This window comes from Lissotriton helveticus, chromosome 3_1, assembly GCF_964261635.1.
Source record: "Lissotriton helveticus chromosome 3_1, aLisHel1.1, whole genome shotgun sequence".
NCBI lineage: Eukaryota > Metazoa > Chordata > Amphibia > Caudata > Salamandridae > Lissotriton > Lissotriton helveticus.
This window is the reverse complement of record NC_136061.1, coordinates 1330880858-1330901801: the sequence shown is the minus strand read 5'-3', so window position 1 is coordinate 1330901801 and position 20944 is coordinate 1330880858. Positions and strand designations below refer to the sequence as shown.

General features: G+C 41.4%; 1 protein-coding gene across 5 annotated transcripts in view; it reads right to left on the bottom strand.

Annotated features, from left to right (window-relative positions):
* The window catches only part of KCNJ1 (potassium inwardly rectifying channel subfamily J member 1), a 661201-nt gene that overhangs the window by 135546 nt on the left and 504711 nt on the right, over positions 1–20944 (bottom strand). For all 5 annotated transcript variants that reach the window (XM_078683899.1, XM_078683901.1, XM_078683900.1 and 2 more), the window contains one exon: positions 11826–11928. In XM_078683899.1, coding sequence (XP_078540025.1) covers positions 11826–11831 — 6 coding nt within the window. In that variant the 5' untranslated portion in view covers positions 11832–11928. The remainder of the gene's footprint in view (positions 1–11825; positions 11929–20944) is intronic.

Below are 20944 nucleotides of genomic sequence, written 5' to 3'. Positions count from 1 at the left end.
TTTTGAAGACAAACATGTTGGATACATATTATCCAAATCGAAGCAGTCACCAAGAGAATGTTTGTCTGTATGAGGTTCTGCAAAATTACATATTCAAGAGGAACATCAAAGAAGATACTGAGAAAGGAGTGTATGCTGTAATAGGAAGTGAGGGATGTCTGGTCAAGCAAAGAAAATGCCACTTGATAAACCATCGAAAATTGAGTGGCGAATCTCCTGAAAAAAAGGAGTTTTTCTATTTAGCACTTTTGCAACTTTTCAAGCCTTGGCGTGCAGAAGAGGAACTGCTTGGAGATTTCCTCTGTTACGAAGACTCTTTCAATGCCGCCAAGGAGACCATAGAATGTCCTGCTTTTCCCAAATATGTAGAAATGTTGAATGCGGAAATTGAGCAGGAAGCAACGATTGCAGCCGAGATTGCCAGAGACAGTTCTCAGGACAGTCAGAGTTCTGCTTCATTGAGTCAGGATCCACTAGGAGGACCTCTTATTGAAAATGAAGCTGCCACTGCTATGAATGAAGTGGAAAGAGCCATGGCACATGCTCAAGAGGATGCGGTTAACTTAGAAGAGTTGGAAAGGCAACTCAACGTTGAGCAGAGGAAAATATATGACGAAGTTACCATGCAAATTGATCATGGATTAAGTCATGATAAGAAAGAGTGCTCATGTACGTCGTTGAAGCCTGTCCGACTGTACGTGAGTGGAGAAGCAGGAACTGGAAAAAGTTTCCTCATTAAAGCAATTTCATGCTATTTGCAGGAAAGGACAGAGTCATCGCTGTCTTGTGTTGTCACTGCTCCAACTGGACTGGCAGCACATAATATTAAAGGGATTACTTTACATCGTTTACTGATGCTGCCAGTGGAGCATGACAACAAATTAGAATATCACAAGCTATCTGGAGATGCTTGTTTTGAAGTTTCAAGAATCTTGAGGAAAATGAAACTTCTTATCATTGACGAAGTAAGCATGGTTTCCAATGTCATGCTTGCCTTTGTGCATTTGAGGATGCAAGAAGTTCTCAAAACAGAGTATGATGTGTTATTTGGTGGCAAACACATCATTGTTTTCGGAGATCTTCTGCAGCTGACACCAGTGAAAGGGCAACCTGTGTTCAAAATGCTCACGCATGAAGATACCAGGAAGTGCCTAGGCAGCATTGGCAACGTCAATATATGGTTAAACTTCAATTATGCTGAACTGCATGAAAATATGCGTCAGGCGAAGGATGAAGTTTACAAGACTATTCTACAAGATGTTAGAATTGGAAAAGTGACTGAGCATGGGAAAGAAGTTTTAAATGCACGATTACTGTCAAATTTATATCCAGAACAAGATGTTGTGCCTGAGAATATTTTTCAGAAAATTACTGAAAAGAAATCTGGAATATGTTTGATGCCAACTCTTGCAGAATGTGCCAAATTTAACAACAAAATGTTGCATTTAGAAAAGCAAGAGATTGTGAAACTGGAAGCTATTGATAGAGTAGAGCATATGGGATCAACAATTATTTTGTCTGAGAATCTGAAAACTAAATTGGATTCATTAGAGAAGAGTATATCTAAAACTGCAGGTTTTGAAAAGACTCTGAATGTGTGCTTGAACTGCCGTATAATTTTAAGAAGGAATTTACATGTTGAAAGAGGTCTGGTAAATGGATCAATGGGTAATGTTGTTGATTTTGTGAAATACAGAAATAGAGATGGAATTGAATTTTTAAAAATTAAATTTGATGGCATTGAGGAAGTACAGCTAATTGCTCGTTGTTCTGCTAGATTTTTGCTTGTAAAAGACTTATATGTTCGCCGTAAGCAGTTCCCTGTTTGCTTGGCATATGCGGTGACAATCCATAAATCGCAAGGTTTAAGTGTAGACAGTGCATTGGTGAATATTGGCAGTTCTGTGTTCAAGGAGGGTATGGCATATGTGGCATTGTCACGAGTTAGAACTTTATCGGGATTGTACTTGATTGAGTGTGATGTCAGAAACATTTGTGCAGATCTAGATTGTGTTAAGGAATACAATAGGTTAAGAAGAGAGTATGCGCCACATTTGCCTCAGTTTCCTTTGTTTGAGAAACGTCTGGTAGGCCGGAAACGAAGAAATGAGAACAATACTGGGGAGGTTGTAGCAAAAAGACAAAAAGTGAATGAACCTAAAATTACAAGCAGAAACAAAGAGGATTCTGTTGAAGATGTTGTTGGTTTTCAGTTTGAAAACAGTTCTGGTGTCAACTGCTATGCTAATGTAGTAATTAATGTTTTGTTTTCTCTAAAAAATGTAAAAGAAGAGATTGTGGTCAATTCTGATCAAAGATTTTGCAGTTTGTTAAATTCTGTGTTAGAGAAATGTACCACTGATAGAAGAAACATAGAAAGTGTGTCTGAAATTAGAAATCTGTTAGATAGATGTTCAGGCCAAACACAATTCTCTCAAAATATTCAGCAAGATTGTCAGGAGTTTTTAATGTATATGCTTGATGTATTACATGCTGAAGGTGTAGATGTAGATCAGCTGTTTGGGCTTTCTTATCAATGGCAGCATGACTGCGAGAACTGTATGGTATCAAGTACTACTAGTGTAGACTCAGAAAGATTTATATATTTAACTTTGCCAGACAGTAAATCAGTCTCCTTTAATAAGCTAGTAAAAGCTGCTAATCACAACATGGAGTGTAGCCAATGTAAATCTGAAATGATGTCCACATTATTTATACGAACATATGGCCAGTACGTCATTTTAATGTTCCAACGGTGTAGGCCTGATGGAACAAAATTGACAACTTTAATAAAACATTTTGTAGCTTCGCAGTTGTCAATATCAGGAAGGACTTTTGTAACTACAGCAATTATATATCATGACGGCCCTTCAATAACATCAGGACATTATACAGCTTATTTAAAGTCTAGAAATGGCTGGTCATTCTGCAATGATTCTGTTTTAATTTTCAAAAAAAAATTGCCGTATGACCTTAAAAACTCTTACCTGGTGTTTTTAAAACCAAAATTTTAGGGAAATAATCTCGGGATGTGCTCTGTGGAATTTCAAGAAGTTCTAATGGCTCCTACACAATTTGGCCTTGAGGATAAGTGTAGTTCAGAGACATAACTTCTAATCATAGGACTGGACATCATGGAGATATATGTGCACTTTGAATGAGTTCAGAAAAACTGTTTCTTTTCATAAGCTAATTGAAGCAGCCAATCAAAACATGGAGTAGAGGGAATGTAAGTCTGCAATGCTGTCTACTGTTTTACATTGCTTTGTGATTAAAAGTGATGTAGAGAATTAAATAATTGTAGTACTCATAGAGGTAGTGTAAGTCTGCTTCATATTAAGCAGCATCAGTGTCATAGGAAATGTAGAACATGACTGAGCAAGAAGGGGAAGATATTACTATTCCAGGATTGTGAAAATGATCTTCAACATTTTAATTGTGAAAGTTGCGGAAATGCCAAATGATGGGATTGGCTTACAAGAAATCCAAGAGTTATAAATATCTCTGAGTAGATTTGGCCTTGTGGAAAATAGTGGTAGAGAGCAAGAAGTCATTTATTGCATGTAACGTGTTTTTAAAAACGATGGAGGTTTTCTTTCAGAAAGTGGCGGGCTGAAAGTAATAACAGCACAAAAGAGTGTAAGCTGTTCATAGGACATCCTTGGACGTCATGGAAAGTAAGTTAACTTTAAGGAGTTCTGAATTTTAATTTCTGATGTTGTATGGGTTTTTTAAACACAATCATTTTGATTGTGTTTTTTTTTCCCCGCTGTTACATGATGAATACCTTCAAGTCACTGTTTTTAGTGAATTTTGATACATTCTGAGAACAGCAAAAATAAACCATTTAACATGTATAATTAATTCTGTACTGTTTGCATTTATGATGTATATGTAGAACTGTGTAGGAGGCATGGAGAAGGTGAGTTTTCTGTAAGTGTTAAATTTATTGCATGCAGTGCTGCACTTCTACGTATTCTTTCATATGCTGGACTACATCTGCACAATGAGATACCTAAGCAAAGGAAACACAAGTGATGTGATTGTGAAATGAGCAAAATAAATTGCACATATTTCAATTACATCACCTGTGTTTCCTATCATTATGAATCACATTGTGCAGATCAAGTTTAGGTCTGTCCAGGGAAACATAGGAGGTTTCTACTTTGTTGAAGAGTGCAGTGGACATGACTCACTTCATTGGTAGACTTTCACAGATATTATCTCCTCTGTACACTTCAACAAGTGTAAATCTCATCTTGAACTCTGAGTAGGCCTCACCTCAAACAAATCTCTGGATAGGAGACATGTTATTGGCATCCTGAAGCGACACTTTTCTGAAACAAGAGCAATGCAAAAGATGCACCATGTTTTAAGATAGGCCTCACTTCATCTGCATCAAGATACTGTTAGTTTAAAATGTATATCTTTAGGATTGTGTAGAGGACCTGGAGAAGCAGAAGCTTCTGTCAGTGTCAAAGTTGTTGATAAACTATTTGTCCTTCAATATTTTCCCTTGTCTATTGTAATTTTTAAATACATGTTTTACTATTTTTCAAATGTTGGTTCTCTCTTTCACAGATTGAAAGTATAGAAATAAAATGTGATTAATTTAACGGCAATTACAAGGTAAATAGTTGTACTCTTTTCGTTACATTTCTATCACATTCACCTACTATTAGATCCACTGCTTCACTTCTTTAATCCTCAGTTTCCTGCCTTTGCTACTTTCCTCATTCCTTTCTCTATTACCTACTTACTCAACTCCTTCCACTCTTTTTCTCAGTCCCTCTGTTCTCATAGTTCCTCAGTCTTGTTCACTCACTCCATCTCTATTACTCTTAGTGTCTGTGAATTACTTTCCCACCTTTTTTTTTGGACCGCTTCCCGGGAAGTTGCCCGGTTCACAAACCAGCAGCGTTATGGGAGTCCACCATTTTGTGTTTCGGTCGAATCAAGATACAAGATGGAGGGCAAATAATGTTCAGAATGGGTAGAAGGGGGCACGGTAGATGTATCTTGACCCCCTTGGTTTTCTGAGGGTGGCTGAGGAGGACCATAGTTCTTCACTCTTGTTCACTCTCTCTGTTTCTATTAATGTCACTGTTTATGACTGATCATAAAAATTTTTTTAAAAAAAGAACAGTAACTATAAGGGAAGGAAACAGACAGTTATGTTAAAAGAAAGACAGCTATAGGGAGTAAACTAAGGATACTGTTACCTACAATCCACTGCTGTTGATGTTACTGACCATGTCATGAATGATGTAATATGTGACATCATCAGCAGTGGATTGTAGGTAACAGTATCTCTTGTTTACTCCCTAACGCTGTCTTTCTTTTCACATAACTGTCTGTTTGCTTACCTTATACTTACTGTTCTTTTTTTTAAAAAATATTTTTTTTGGTTAGCTTCCGGTACGCGTACCGGGTAGCGCTCCGGGAGCGAACTAAGAGAAATAGAGGTTGGCAGAGTTCCAAATATTCTACCAATTTTTTTATAATGGGGAGTTAGTTCTGAAAAGAACTTTTTTTTTAATGTTTTTGTTGTTTTATATTTTTTTTAGTATTTTTTGAACATTTTTGTACTTTTTTTGTATTTTCTGAACGTTTTTAAAATTTTTTGGGTTTTTTTGGGGGGGGGGGAAACAAAAACGATCCATTGTAAAGGGCTCAACAGGAGCAACAAAAAAAAAAGAATTTATTTTTTGGGGCGTCTCGGACAAACATTAACATGATTTTGAATAGCTCGCAAAATCAAACTGATGCTACTTTCCCTGTAGCAGATGAAAGCGCCACATTCCACGCACACTTGCTTTACGTGCCCAAACAACATTTGGATGTTTGCGATCATCTCCCTCGCCTCTGGTCCCGACACCTCTGGGACAACCGATCTTCTTGCCATTGGGAGGGGATTTTGTTGTTCGTCACGTAGCTGGGCAGCACTATAATTATTTGGGTGCCACCTACTCATATGCCGATGCATAGTGTGATTGCCGTAACTGTATTTTTTATCAGTTCCCCTTGACAATCTATCACCGCATATACGGCAAAACACGTAGCGTGCATTCACTTTTTTTTGCCCCTCAGGAATTCTATAGAATTGCCAGATGTAATTCTCCTTTCGATTGTACCTCCTGGGCTCCTCTGGCAAAAACTCAGGCTCTTCCTCCTCTTCCTCCTCTTCCTGTTCTTCCTCTTCTTGCAAAATTACTTCTGCAGGTGGTCCTCTCTTTCTTGGATTTGGTGGAGGTGGTGGGTTAGCACCAGCTGAAGCTACTAATGAAGCCATCTCAAAGTCTAAATAAAGGGTCTTTCTCTCACCAAGATGAAAGTCAGAGTGAGGAAAAAAGGAGGGGTTTTCATCATTTGGGAAAAACAAAAGTTCTAAACCAATGAAAAGTGTTCATTTTAGATCACATGACCTAGTATTACATCATTAGGAAACCAAAAGTGAAATGAACCAATGAAAAGTGTTATTACCGAGTCACATGACCTGCTGTGTTTACGTTACGCGGTCGGCGCCGCGCCGCGGATCGCTTCCGGTTCGCGTACCGCTGCGCTTCCGGGTACGCGAACGTAGCACGTAATATGACGTATTACGCGAGAACGCGAAACGTCATGCTGACGCGACGCGTCACGATGTTGTTTTGTAACGCGAGAGGTGCGCAAAAGGAACGTTTACCGGTTCGCGTACCGGGTCGCGCCTCCGGATTGAGCTAACGGGAAGCTAACCGGTACGCGTACCGGGAGCGAAACAAAAAAAAAATTAAAAAAAAATTGTATTAAAAACATGTAAAAAATATTTTTCTATTTAAAGAATAATACATTGTAAAGGTTTTGATATTAGCTATTAAAAAACCAATGAAATTCACTGAAAAAACCATAGGTTATAGACCATATATAGTTAGGAATTAGCATTTAAAAAACCTTGAAAATTCACTGAAAAAACCATAGGTTATAGACCATATATAGTTAGGGATTAGCATTTAAAAAACCTTATTTTACTCACACAAAACCATTGAAATTCCATATATAGTTAGTTGTACTAACTATATATCACGCACCCGCAATCCACTGCTGATGATGTCACATATTACATCATTCATGACATGGTCAGTGACATCACTGATGACATCACTGATGACATCTCAAATGACATCACTGATGACATCTCAAATGACATCACTGATGACATCACTGATGACATCTCAAATGACATTACTGATGACATCACTGATAAAATCATTCATGTGATAATACGATGAACCTCTTCAGACTCTAATATAACCTTAGATACACTCAGTGTAAACACAGACTCACAGATTGTCACTCATCCATGAAGTTACACACACACCTAGACAGTCATGCAAACAATCAATCACACCTCCATTTCCTTAACTATACAGTTAAACCCACCTTACTTATTCAAACATATACTAAAACATATTTACTCACTTATACAATCCTGGATACAAGTTCACAATGATCCATACAGCCACTCACACATTCACTGGCTCTTATGCACAGTTATTTATATATGTCAACTCTCACATGTATTGTATTTTACATATGTACTTAATTTGACATGTAGCACTGAGATATCTATTCACTCACCAATACAGTCATGCACACAGTCAACCGCCCATACAGCTGTTTCCAACATGTACTTTTGAACCCATACATCTATGCACAGAGTCATACACTTCCCAGCCACCCACACACACACTCAGTCTCCCATACAAATGCTTGGGCAACCAATCAATAACCCATATAGTTACTCATATAGCTACTGATCAACACATGCAGCAGTTTACAGAACAACAGACATAATGATGCACAAATTAAGACAGTTTAGTCACTAACCCATGCACTCAGTGAGACACATTTAATCACTCACTCATACATTCAGTCATGCACCTACTAAATCCTTCGTCCAGACACTTATACATCGACTCATTCATAAATATGTAAGACATATTTTAACTTTACAGAAAAATACAGTCACTGGATTTTGTCATCAGTGATGTCATCAGTGATGTCATTTGAGATGTCATCAGTGATGTCATCAGTGATGTCATTTGAGATGTCATCAGTGATGTCATCAGTGATGTCACTGACCATGTCATGAATGATGTAATATGTGACATCATCAGCAGTGGATTGCGGGTGCGTGATATATAGTTAGTACAACTAACTATATATGGAATTTCAATGGTTTTGTGTGAGTAAAATAAGGTTTTTTAAATGCTAATCCCTAACTATATATGGTCTATAACCTATGGTTTTTTCAGTGAATTTTCAAGGTTTTTTAAATGCTAAGTCCTAACTATATATGGTCTATAACCTATGGTTTTTTCAGTGAATATATATATATACACACACACGCTAATTTGTAAAAATGTAGTTTTTATTTATCATATTGGGAGACGTAGTGTTGCAAGTTTTATGACAGCACTCTTTCTGCTTCAAAGAGACTCCGTAGAGCTGTGATGTAATGAAAGCTTGTTTTAGAATGTAGAGTTTGCAGGTATTCACACACGAATAAAGACATGCAATATTCAGCTCCGTATGTGGTGTAGTCCATGCTGGGTTCCTAGGCTGGGCAGGACGCTACAAGCCAAAGTGATATGTGCATCAAAAGTGTAATTCTGCCCCAGCCTCTTTTTATGATTTCCTCATCTGCCCCATCTTTTTCTTGAGATGTGTATAGTCACCTTCCTTTTGACCTATCATTTAATCAAAGAGCAACGCTTTGAAGAATAAAGTGGAGGCTCTTTCTCCAGTGTGTGTCCCACTCAGCTCACAGAAATGCAGAAATACATAAATCTGTCTCCGCTCCTCACCAGGCAGGCCTCAGCTTTGAAAATGGAACACAGGGTCCTCTATGCACTGTACCAATGCAGGCATGCTTGCACTACTTGTACTTTCACAGCATACATAGTCTTCAGTACTGTTACCTCCATGCATTGTGCCACTACAGACCGACACACATTCAGCACACACATTCAATCTGTGAGCACCATTCAGTACTACAGCCTCTTTCTATTGTTCCAGGGTATGTTATTTGCAAACACACACACTGCCAGCACTCACAGATTTGCCATGTGCATGCTGCACAACACTTCACCCTTCATGTACTGTAATTCTGACAAGCACACACACACCCATCACATGTGTTTAATTGCAGAAGCACTGCACAGCACATCTTTCATGTAATGTAAGGCCCCGGTCCTTTTGTGGCTATCCATTTGGCAAAGAACAATGGTAGACTTGACACAAACCATTATAAGAGAATGCTGCAACCTAGATTATTACAAAATAATTGGGTGGCTAAATCATGTAGAAACTGTATTGAAGGCTACAGGGATGGAAAAGCTCTTTCAGGACCTGGACTCCTGTAACGGGGTCACAAAGAACCGGTTAAAAGATCTATATTTCCAAAGAGCAGAATACAACCGCAGGGGAAAAAAACAGATCCATCACTTTAGTATTGCGCATGACTTGGTTCCATTAATACCAGGAGATGGTTTCTGTTACTTAGCACGGATAAACAATGCCCAGCACAGATTTATTCTACTGCGCTTCAGATTAAACATGATCCCGTTACTCCTGGGATATCCACAAAAGAAGTATAGGCTAGCAGATCTTGATCGCCGCCCCTGTAACAACCTTGCGGCGCAGACAGAGCTGCATATCCTACTATTTTGACAGAAATATTCTGAGGCAAGGAAATTGCTTATACTGGCAATTCTGAGGCATCAATTTTAGGCATGGTTGGGTCGCAATGTATTTTTTAAAAGCCCTATGTATATAAGAATGTTTATTGATCTGGATATTTGTATATGTATTCTTTTGCTTTTATGATCTGTTCACAATGATCGAATAAAGCTGCATGAAATAAAATGAAATGTATTCCTTGTAGGCATAACGTACATTCATCACATACACTAATCCCACATGTACTGCACACCAGTTTTCTACCTCTGTATTGTGCCCTTCCAAGGCACACATACATTCAGCGCTCTCTACATCTACCTGATGTAGGCCAAGGGTACGTTAATCATACAGCAGCGGAACTTTAAAAAGGTGAGTGAGCTTGTTGGCCACAAACCAGTGGCACAAAGAAAAACTGACCTGTTCGCTCCTACTGAATACTATTTGGTATAATCCCATCAAAGCACTTGTGCTGCTTAACTCTTGATTAAGGAAGTAGAATTCCACCAATATGAAGGTAGTGCTTTGGGCACCCTTCCATGTCCAACAAGACTGCAATCCATGAGAGAAGTCTATGTCATGGTGAAAAGTGAAAACTTGCACATGCAAGAAAAGAGTTGAGTTGAGATGTTACTTATAAAATGCAATGAACGCTCGAAGGCATCTTGGCATGGACTTGACTAGCAACATTAGAAGATATGAAAATAATCAAACAGAATAATTTGAAGAGCCTTCTTACCCATCGAAAGATCTTCTATTTTGTACAGGCCACGATGGAGTACATTCCAAACAGAGGAAGCACAAAAGGGAAGGAACATCTCCCTCAAACCCCACCCCCCACCGAGCCTTTCTAAATTGGAGTACTTCCAGCAGGAGGGAGGAGCAATAATGAAGGGATTGTTTAGATTTGAAAGCAAACGCATAAACAGCATGATGATTGGTTCAGAATATGCTCGGCAGGAAACCAAAGTGTTTTTATTATGGATCTGTGTGGACCTGTATGAATATATGGATATTAGAAGCACAAAGAAATAGTTGTAGACTATGGCCAAGATTTCAGGTTATGTTTTAGTTGGGCTATAATTAGTGCACATGGTAATTACCGCTAACCTAGTGTGGGATATTATATAGAAGACATAATTAACTTCTCCTGACTGTCATCTTGTTAGGCTTAATTTTGAGGTGATGTAATGTGTTTACAGCACCAGCTTCTATTTGTTTTCTATTTGTTTCATATCTTTTATCCTGATACGTTTCCTGGGGATATCTATCAGGAAAAAAATGCAGAATTTTGATGCACGACTCAGAATTTCAACCTTTCTGCAAACATTCATTGGTGCCTGGATCAGAATTTAAATCACAACTTTGAGTCAGGGATATAAGTTACATGTGTGTTAATAAACGGTGGCAGGTATAGGTTATACCGATAGTCATTTGGCTAGCTGTATTATCATCATTGTGGGTTCGCTGTGCAGTAGGGTTTGAGTACACTGTTTTGCATCATTCATGTGTTTATACAGTACCTAATACTCCTAATGAGGAACCAAAGCACGTGTGTGGATAGGAAGCACGCTACTCGGGGAATACAATAAATTAAACGGTGTGTGTTTATTGTGTGGCCTATTTGGGGAGTCAAGGCCACAGTTATGCTCTTAATACGTTTGTTGCAATGCCTCTGATTGAATTTGAAGAGATAATGCGTGAGAGATGGGTTGCAGTGATTTTCGTTTCTGGGGTTTTCACTTGGTAAAATCTGGTTTGTTGTTCCTGCAGCCAGTAAGTCCCAAAGCAGGGACAGTGGACCTCGTATAATTTTGCAGCTCAGAATTCCACATGAGAATTGTGCTCTACACAGTTCTCAATCTGGGCACTTGGGCACCTTGCAAGTGGTCTGATTAGGCAGAAAGAGTGCAACACCATCAGGGAAGAGGAAATGAATAAGCAAACGAATCCTCCTCCACCAGTAAATGGGTTTTGAATAACCTCAGTTTTGAAGTGGGTGGGATCAATTAGGAACAACATTCACAATCGTTTTCAATTTTTATTGGCGTCTTTTATTTTCAATAAAAAAGGATAAAAAACAGCAACTCCAGAATTATAATGCTGACCTTCATCTGCCTCTGGCTGAAAGTCAAGGGAGGTGGTCTCCTGTCCTGTGTAGATGAAGACAGCAATAGAAGAAACAAGCCCTCTTGCCAGGATGTCTGCTACCTAAAATACATGAAAACATGTGCACTTGGTTAATTAGCAAATCTAAAAGCTGCTCGAGGGACAGTGTATAGCTTTAATTGATGGAGTCAATTCAACTTCAATTCAAAATATCATTATTCAGCCAGAGCCATAAAAGAGGCATCAACATAAAAAATGCTAAGTGAACATTTCAATGAAAATATAAACTCAATTCAATAGGAAATAAAGGGCCCATGTGCGTCATAATGCATGTATATCACAAAGTTTAAAACATTTCATATAAATTCCTAACAATTACAACCAGTCATCACAGTGGAAACCAGAGAATTCACATTTCAGAAGAGGCATCAATTCATTCAAAAGGAGAAAGTGCTCAGGTAGAATTTAAAATGCATACATGGATTTTTAAAATCATGTTGTTTTCTAATATTAAAAGACATTCTTATGAAATTTAAAATGGCATAGCAGATGTCTGGGGTTCCTAAACACTGCAAGGATACAACATCCTTATATTGTTTCAAATTCGACTTTCGCAGAATAGCCCCAGAGCTGAATACAAAGTGCAAAACAGTATAAAGTGGCTTGTTCTTTGCATAGAAACATTATTACAGCAGCAAATGGGTAAAGCCTGTTGCCTGGTGGGAACACAATTTTGAAATTCAATATACAGAGCCTAAAGAGTATAAGATATTGTTGCTGAGTAGGATTCAAAATCCATCCTAAATGGCGCTCTGTGCTCCTTGTTGTTGACTCATGAATATTTGACTATCAATTCCATAGCCTGGACCTTCTCTAAGTGTACGTTCTTACAATGGTCCAAATAGCGTTGCTTGACCCATTCGTTATATTCCAGCCCAATTATAAAAGGATTATTGTCAAATTCTTGAAGGACTATTAATTTAAATGACTCACTCGGGTATGAAAGCCAGGGTATCTGCTCTGCCCTATCAAGTAACAGACAATCAGTAATGCAGGTCCTGACAAGTCCAGCCTTTGGGGTTCCCCAAACTTGAATCCACAACAGCAGTGGGGCAAGTCCAATCAGATCATCCAGGTATGGCAAACCAAGTTCCTCACAGCATATGAATGTCACAGTGATGGAGCAAGGACTCGTAGAAAAGAGACTTGCTTAGAAGCAATCTTCTCGTTTAATTTTCTAACGTGGTATTCATTACGTATTGTGTAAAATTAATACCCACCACATCAAAATAAGGGTCAAAGAAACTTGCATATGTGTTTACTAATGTAAGTAACTTGAGCGAAATTCTAAAATGGCTGCTAACGGGAAATCTTCATTGCGCATGCGTCAACTGCATCTACGCAGTATGACGAGCTGTCGCTTGGAGGGAAATTCTTGCGTATGAGCAGAAAATACTAATATGGCAGCTTAAAAGCTCACACGCCTGGCATCTGCTTTAAATAAAGGGTATTAGAGTAGAGATGTGTGGTATACAGTGAAACCCTTATTCTTGAAAATAATATTGGTCTTTCTGACTTTCTTATTAGTACGCATTTGGGCCTCTCATGTGTGTCCAGAGTTTGTTAGACATGCGACCTCCATGCATGCCTGTTGAATTGAGCCGGAAGAATGATGATACTCTTGAATGCGACCCAAGGGCACAAAAGTTACATACCCTGGGAACAAGCACTGAAGACCTCTGGATGAATGGATGTTCACGACAAATTAAAACAATTGTTTCTAATAAGATGTGAATACGGGTGGGAATAAAGTTTTGGAATAAAAATTAAGGGGTTGGATTTATGAGCAATGGGTTGATAGACTAAGATGACATAAGCATGGCGTGATGATCTTCCCCCCTTGCCCGTCCAATCAGAATCAGTATTTTTACAATATTGAAACATTAAAGGGTGGTACATGAATATCGAAGGGTATAATTGAGGTAGTCTTAGTTAGTTAGTCAGAAGGAGATTTGCTGAAAGCTTCAGAGCTTGGGATGCTGTCGGAGTAACGAGAGATGCTGATGAAGAATCGAATGCAGAACCATCTATCTTAAATAAATTAATTTAAAAGAAGATCACGGAAGAATCTTAAGGAGGAAGAGAGTGTCAGAGAGGGGTTCTACCCAAGTGTCTGTGCTAGAGAGGTCATCTATACTGTCCGGAATCCTGTCCTGAAGACTTTGTCACCTGATCTTTCCTGGCGGGACCCTTACCAGCCCTTTGGCCAGGGGTTTGGTTTTCACACCATCCTAGGTAAATAATATTTCATTAATGTGCAGATGTCTTTTTCTCTCTGTCCTCTCCTTTCTGAGCATAAGTCATTGCAAGGTACAAAGTATGTGATTGATGATTGATTAATTGAATCTTTCTTCCTATGAGTGACGGAGACTGTACTGTACTTTGAGGTGGTTCACATGCAATTAATTTAGCTAAAGATTTAAAATATTTCCTGAGTCTGTGGTTATTTTTATTGTAATACGTAATTACTTTTGTGCAAATCTGAATATGGACTTAATATTCATGTTAAAATTCTGGGCTCTTTATGTTAAAATTGCAGTCCAGCTAGAAAAAGTCCTAAAAAGAATCCCTAGATGATTAAAAGTTTTTACTTTTATTAAATGAAAATCCCTCCTGACAAAACGCGTAGACTTCATGCTTAGATGGCTACAAGTCATTATAAAAGACTATGAATAATTTACCTGGACGTTCAAGTCATTCATGTAGGCTTAAAACAGATTCAAAAGGGCCTGCGGTCACTTGTTGTGCAGGCAACAAGCACTGCATTAGAAGCGTATAACACAATGGGTGTAAGCTTATTTTCCATACGTGGTAAATCCATTCTATTTTCCATTAGGTGTTCATTAATACCGTTAATATAATGCAGGAAGAGGAAAGGGGCCTGGGTGCACCCTTGTCTAGCACCCCGAGTGGAGCTGATATGAGGGAAGTGTTCACCACAGGGGCAGTAATGCACCCTTCCAGTGAGATCCTGGTGTAGTTGTCTAAATGAGGGTAAGGAGTTCTTTCTCAACCAATCTACCCATGAAGTCCCATAAATTCTAGCGATTCACTGGGTCAAAGGCACTTGATAAGTTAATAAAAACCAAATGTTATGAACCCATTTTGGCCTTAGCATACTTTCCAACTATAAGGTAAAGATTTAAACATTTTTCAACAATGCCGATGCCAGGTTTGAATCCAAATTGGACTTCAATCATAACATTGCTTGCTGCAGCCCATTCTTCTAGTCATGACAGTAATTTTTCCCCCAGGATCTTGGCACTCCAGTCCAAAAGAGAGACTGGCCTATAGCTAGTTGGCTGGCTTCTATCTCCCTTTTAAAAATTGAGACCACGGTAGTGGTCCTCCGAGAATAGGGACCGGACACAACAGATCTAAAAACATTAGTCAGTAAAGAAGCACACATATTGATGTAAGTTTAAAAAATCTAGGCTAACGCCATCTGGGGCCTTTCCTGAGATACATTTTTTTGATGGGTACAGACACTTTTGGACTTCAATAGGTCATGTGAAGTTATAAGAGTGCTTGATGTTTAGGCTGCAATCTGAGCCTAAATTAGTAGCCTCATTTTCTGGTGAAAATATTTTCTTAAAAATGGGTCCCCCATGCATCCCCGGTAATTAAGCTGTCTATTTTGGGTGCATCTAACTCAGAACAAAAAGGCTAATTTACAACTTCTCAATGCTTATAGCTACCCGTTAACGTCCCTGCCACTGTGAGATCTTCCCAGGCTTTATTCCTGATCTTATATTTCTATTCTACACCAGTTCATATATTCTCCTTGCCTCCTTGACATAGCCTGCTCCACGCGGGTGGCTTATCAAAGTGGCCAATAATTGTTTATGGGCCAATGAACATGCTATATTAGACCACCAACACAGTGCTGTCTAATAGGAGGATCTGGTAAAAGTGAGGTTATAATAGACATGCAAATGTTATTGAACTCAACTTTTATCTTAGCTGGCCCGAATTCAACAGTTACGAGAGATCCCATGGTATCTTTACAATGTCTTGGTTAACAATCACTGGATCTACTTTATTGCATTTTATCTTTAGTCCTCTACTCTTCGAGAAGTCTGCTTTGTCTTTCCATATTTGTTCGTGGGTTTAATAAAATAATTCAATTTAATGCAAAGTAGATTGTGATCACCTGCACAATTACTAGACACAACAAAACTATAAGGTAAGGAGGTAATTTAACTGATAAAAGAATATAATGCTTACTTCAACACTATGACCGCATCATGGTTGGGGGCACCTCTCGTAAGTTTCACGATGCACTGCATTGTCCCACACAGCCGTCTGGGCCGACCGACATCAACTCCTGCTAACCGGCACTGTCGCCTGCACTGCAACCTGCCAGCACCACATCGAGCACCGTCTCGCCCTGCACCATAAGCCTTGGTCTCACCAACGCTGTCTGGACGATCGCCACCAAGCCGCTGCTTGCACAGCATCAGCATTGAGAGGACACAGCACCCTGCACCGCTTCCATTTTGCACTGCAACCATGATGGTTGCCCCAACCGGCTTGCGCAGTATCAGTCACAATGAGAAAAGTACTGTTACCCAAGTCTGTTTAGGCTTTCGTTGGCCTGTACCAATACGGTCGGGTGGAACTGTTAGCAATTTCAGCATCACAGTTGCCTGGATGGAGCTACCGACTCGTACAAACTGTTTTTTTCAACTATTCTTGCAACGTATACCTTTTTAAGTACTGTATTGTGATTTTTATAGTGTTGGTCTTAATATATAAAATATTGGAAATTTTTCTAAAACTGGTGTGGTGTCCTTTTGTGGTATTTCCATTGTATTACTGTTGGTCATGTGCAAATGCTTTACACACTGCCTCTAAGATAAGCGTGACTGCTCATGCCAATCTTCCAAGGGGGTGAGCAGGGGTTACTTTAGGAGTGTAACTCCCTTATCCTGACTATGAAGAAGGGTCCCTACTTTGACAAAGGTGCAAGCCCTTGCCAACTAGAGACCCCCATTTCTAACATTGGTTGTCAGCAGTGAGGATAGGACTTGTGTTTGCACTTGACTTACAGTGATTGGTGTGCACTACTACCATATCGCAGACCATAACGTACCACAAGCAGTTTTTTTCAGGTCTATTTTGTGATCATATAATTTTGGAACTTTAACTTCCTACTGCATCATGCCTGACACAGCAGCATCATCACTTGCATCCCTAGAGGTGGTCTTTGATGAGTTAAAGGCTATTTGTAACAACCTAAAGGTCCAAGTCAGAGGCCTCACCAGGAAGGAGGAGCTACAAAAGGTGCTAAGGCCCTGAATAGCAGCCAGACATGCCTGTGGGCAGCCTGGAGATGTTAGTGGGGAGGCGGTAGAGCCCACACCTAGGCAAGATGTGCTGTTGGGAGGGGGGTCCATCCAGGATTGGTTGCAGTGGTATGTCCCCAGACGAGCTAGAGGACAGAAGCTAGGAGGCATGATATAGAGCTTGAGAAGCTCAAGATGGAATCACAAAGGATGGAATTAGACCATGAGCGTGGGCTCAAGGAGCTGGAATTGAAGAGCAAATCCAGCACGGATGGTGGCAGCAACTCTTCAGTGCAGACAGACAGGATTGCGCACACCCCCAAACATGTAGGTAAAGAATTCAAGAAGAGGGATGAGATACAAAGTTGTTTCAAGGGTATGAGGAGTCTATTCACATGAATGGGGTCCCTGAAAGAAATTGGGGGGCTGCGTTGTGGCCTATCTTTCTAGAGGAAAGAAGGGACACTATGATAGCTTTGGGTAAGGGGCAGAACCTCACCTACGATGACATGGAGGATGCTCTCCTCACTAGGTATGGACTCACTCCTGACAAATACAGGGATCAGTTCAGGTCCAGTAGGAAAACTGATGCCAACACTGGTTGGAATGTGTAGATTCTTTCTGTAGGTCACTGGATGGCTGGATGAAGGGCAGTAATGTAACAGATTATCAGGGGCACTACCATTTCATTGCATGGGAGCACTTGTCTAGTCTATGTTTTGCAGAGCTGCGCCAGCACTTGGTTGATAGTAAGCTGGATGTCCCCAGGAAGCTTGCTATGGAGGCGGACCGCTGGGTGAGCACCAGGTCCACAAGAAAGCTTTTGTTGGAGATCCCACCAAAGGTGAGCAGGGTCCCCAGCAGAAATGTGGGGGGGGACAAAGCACAGGAGTTCTTTAAAATATAGATTCCCATCCTGCAGGAGTTAAGAAAGCAATAGTCTCTTCAAGAAAGTCTGCAGAGACCGCCCCCTGCAAGTGTGTTTCCTGTGACCAGGTGGATCACTTGAAGGGGGACCCCAAGTGTCCCAAGAGGACACAGTCACCAAGGTGTTAACTAGTGTAGCGCTTGGGAAGGTGGGGTGTCCACAGGAGGTTGGGGATCCGCAGAAATGACCATGTCTCAATAGGGGACAGTGAGATGGTCCCAGGGAACCAGGTGCCCCCTAACACAAAGAAAGACAGTACCTGGGTGACCATCAATGGGAAAAGGGTAGAGGCTCTCAGAGATACTGGAGCCAGTGTGACCTCAGTCAGGTGTCACCTGGTCTATGAGAAGCAAGTAGTCCCCAAAGCATTCCACCAAGTAGTTGCTGTGGACAACTCAGAGCACCACTGTATGGTGGGGCAGGTTCCCTTTGAATGGGGGTCTCAGGTGTGCTAGGTAACTACCTGAAGCAGTCCTTGTGGATGTATGTTGAGTTCAGGTCTCACTTGGAGATGATTGGGTTACCAGAGTGGGCATGTGTAACCACTCGGTCAATGGCGGCTGGAAAGGGTGATCCAAAGGACCTGGAGCCGGAGACAGTGGCCCAGGTCCCTGCCAAGTAAAAGGGCAGGGGGTGCAGGAAACCAGCCCCTGAGGTTCCCACGGTCTGAGAGAAGGCGGACCTTGAAGGAGATACCCCGGGACCTACAGGGGAGCAGGTAGCTGAACAGGGACATCTGTGAGCTGACCCATTGGCAGCAAGAAGGTGGTCCCACCAGGGAGGAATTCTGCAGGGAGCAGAAACAATGCCCTTCTCTAAAGGGTTTGCAGCAGCAGGCTGCAAACCAGGCAGCTGATGATCAGTCTGGATCACATTGGATCTACTGGGAGAATGGTCTCCTGTACAGCGAGCCAAAGGTTGCTGAGGCTGGATCAGCCTGTGTGCTGGTGGTACCCCAGCACTTCAGGACCTTCATGACGTGCCTTTGGCAGGACATTTTGGGCAGGACAAGACCTTTGACAGGCTTGTCACCCACTCCTTTTGGCCCCAAATGAGACGACCTTCAGATGGACATTGCAGGTCTTGCCAAAGCCGCCAGGGAAGTGGTAAGAGTGGGAGGAAGTGTAAGGCTCCTCTCCAAATTCTTCCAGTTGTTTGTCGGAACCCCTTTTGAACGGGTTGGAATGGATGTTGTGGGGCCACTGGATCCCAAGACAGCAATGGGCTACAGGTACATCCTGGTCTTGGTGGACAATGCCACCCGGTACCCAGAGGCAATCCCGCTCAGTACAACAACGGCGCCAGTGGTGGGCTAGGTTGTTAATAGGAATCTTTTCCTGCATGTATTTCCCCCGAGAGGTGGTTTCTGACCAGGGGACCAATTTCACATCGAAGTATATGACATCCCTGTGGAAGGAGTGGGTTGAAACCTACAAGTTCACTACTCCTTACCACTCCCAAGGTAACGGTTTGGTTGAGAGATTCAACCAAACCTTGAAGGGCATGATCAAGGTTCTAACAGAACCCATGTAGTGAAAGTGGGACATCCTCTTGCCATGCCTTCTCTTTGCTTACAAGGAAGTGCCTCAGAAGTCTCTTGGGTTCAGTCTCTTTGACCCCCCTCCCCCATTGGTCACCCTGTGAAAGGAGCTCTGAGTTTAATGAAAGAAGGCTGGGAGGCAGCTCTGAGGAAAACTCCCCAGTATGTGTTAAGTTACATGCTGGCCTTCAGAAGCCATACTACCCACTTCAGGAAACTCACTCAGGCGAACCTGGAAGCAAGCCAGGAAGAAATGGAAAAGTGGTATGACCAGAATGTCACTCTGGTTGAATTTCAACCGGGACAAAAAGTGTGGGTCATACCACCAGTGGAACCTTGTCCTTTGCTAGACAAGTGGACTGGGCCTTTTGAGGTGGTGAAGCGCAAAAGTGATGTCACCTACATGGTAAATTTACAGACTCCCTGGAACCCTTTGAGGGTCCTCCATGTAAACTGCTTCAAGCCCCACTTTGGGAGGGCCAAAGTGAGCATGCTCTTGGTGACATATGATGGGGTGGAAGAGGAGACTGAACCTCTCCCTGACCCGTCCACCAAGGAGCACAATGGGTAAGTTGAAGCAGCAGGGTGACTGTCACCAGTTGTTGGGACAGTTTGCCCCACTGTTCTCTCTGACCCCAGGTGTTCCTGACTGGTGTACCCATGATGTGGACACTGGTGACAGCCCTCCTGAAAAACACAAGATTTAAAGGCTGACTGACAAGGTCAGTGCCAGCATCAAAGAGGAGGGCTTTAAGATGTTGGCGTTAGGGGTGATACAGCCCTCCAACAGTCCTTGGGCCAGCCCAGTGGTCTTGGTCCCAAAGGCTGCTGTACCAGGTGCCCCTCCAGAAGTGCAGTTTTGTGTGGACTACCGTGGGCTCAATGCCATCACCAGGACTGATGCACAACCCATCACCAAGGATGATGAGCTCATTGATCAATTGGGAGCTGCCAAGTTCCTCAGCACTTTTGATTTGACGCCTGGGTACTGGCAGATTGCCTTAACCGATGAGTCCAAGGAGAGGTCAGCATTCTCAACCCCAGAAGGACATTACCAGTTCCGGTTGATGCCCTGTGGATTGAAGAACGCCCTTGCCACCTTTCAGAGGTTGGTCAACAGGTGTTGGCTAGGCTGACGGATTTCAGTGCTGCATACCTGAATGACATTGCAGTGTTCAGTTCCAGCTGGGAAGAACACTTGCAGCAGCCTGGGGAAGTGTTGAGGGCTCTGGAGAGGGCAGGCCTCACGATCAAGGCCAGTAAGTGCCAGATCAGGCAGTGTTCTGTGGTGTACTTGGGACA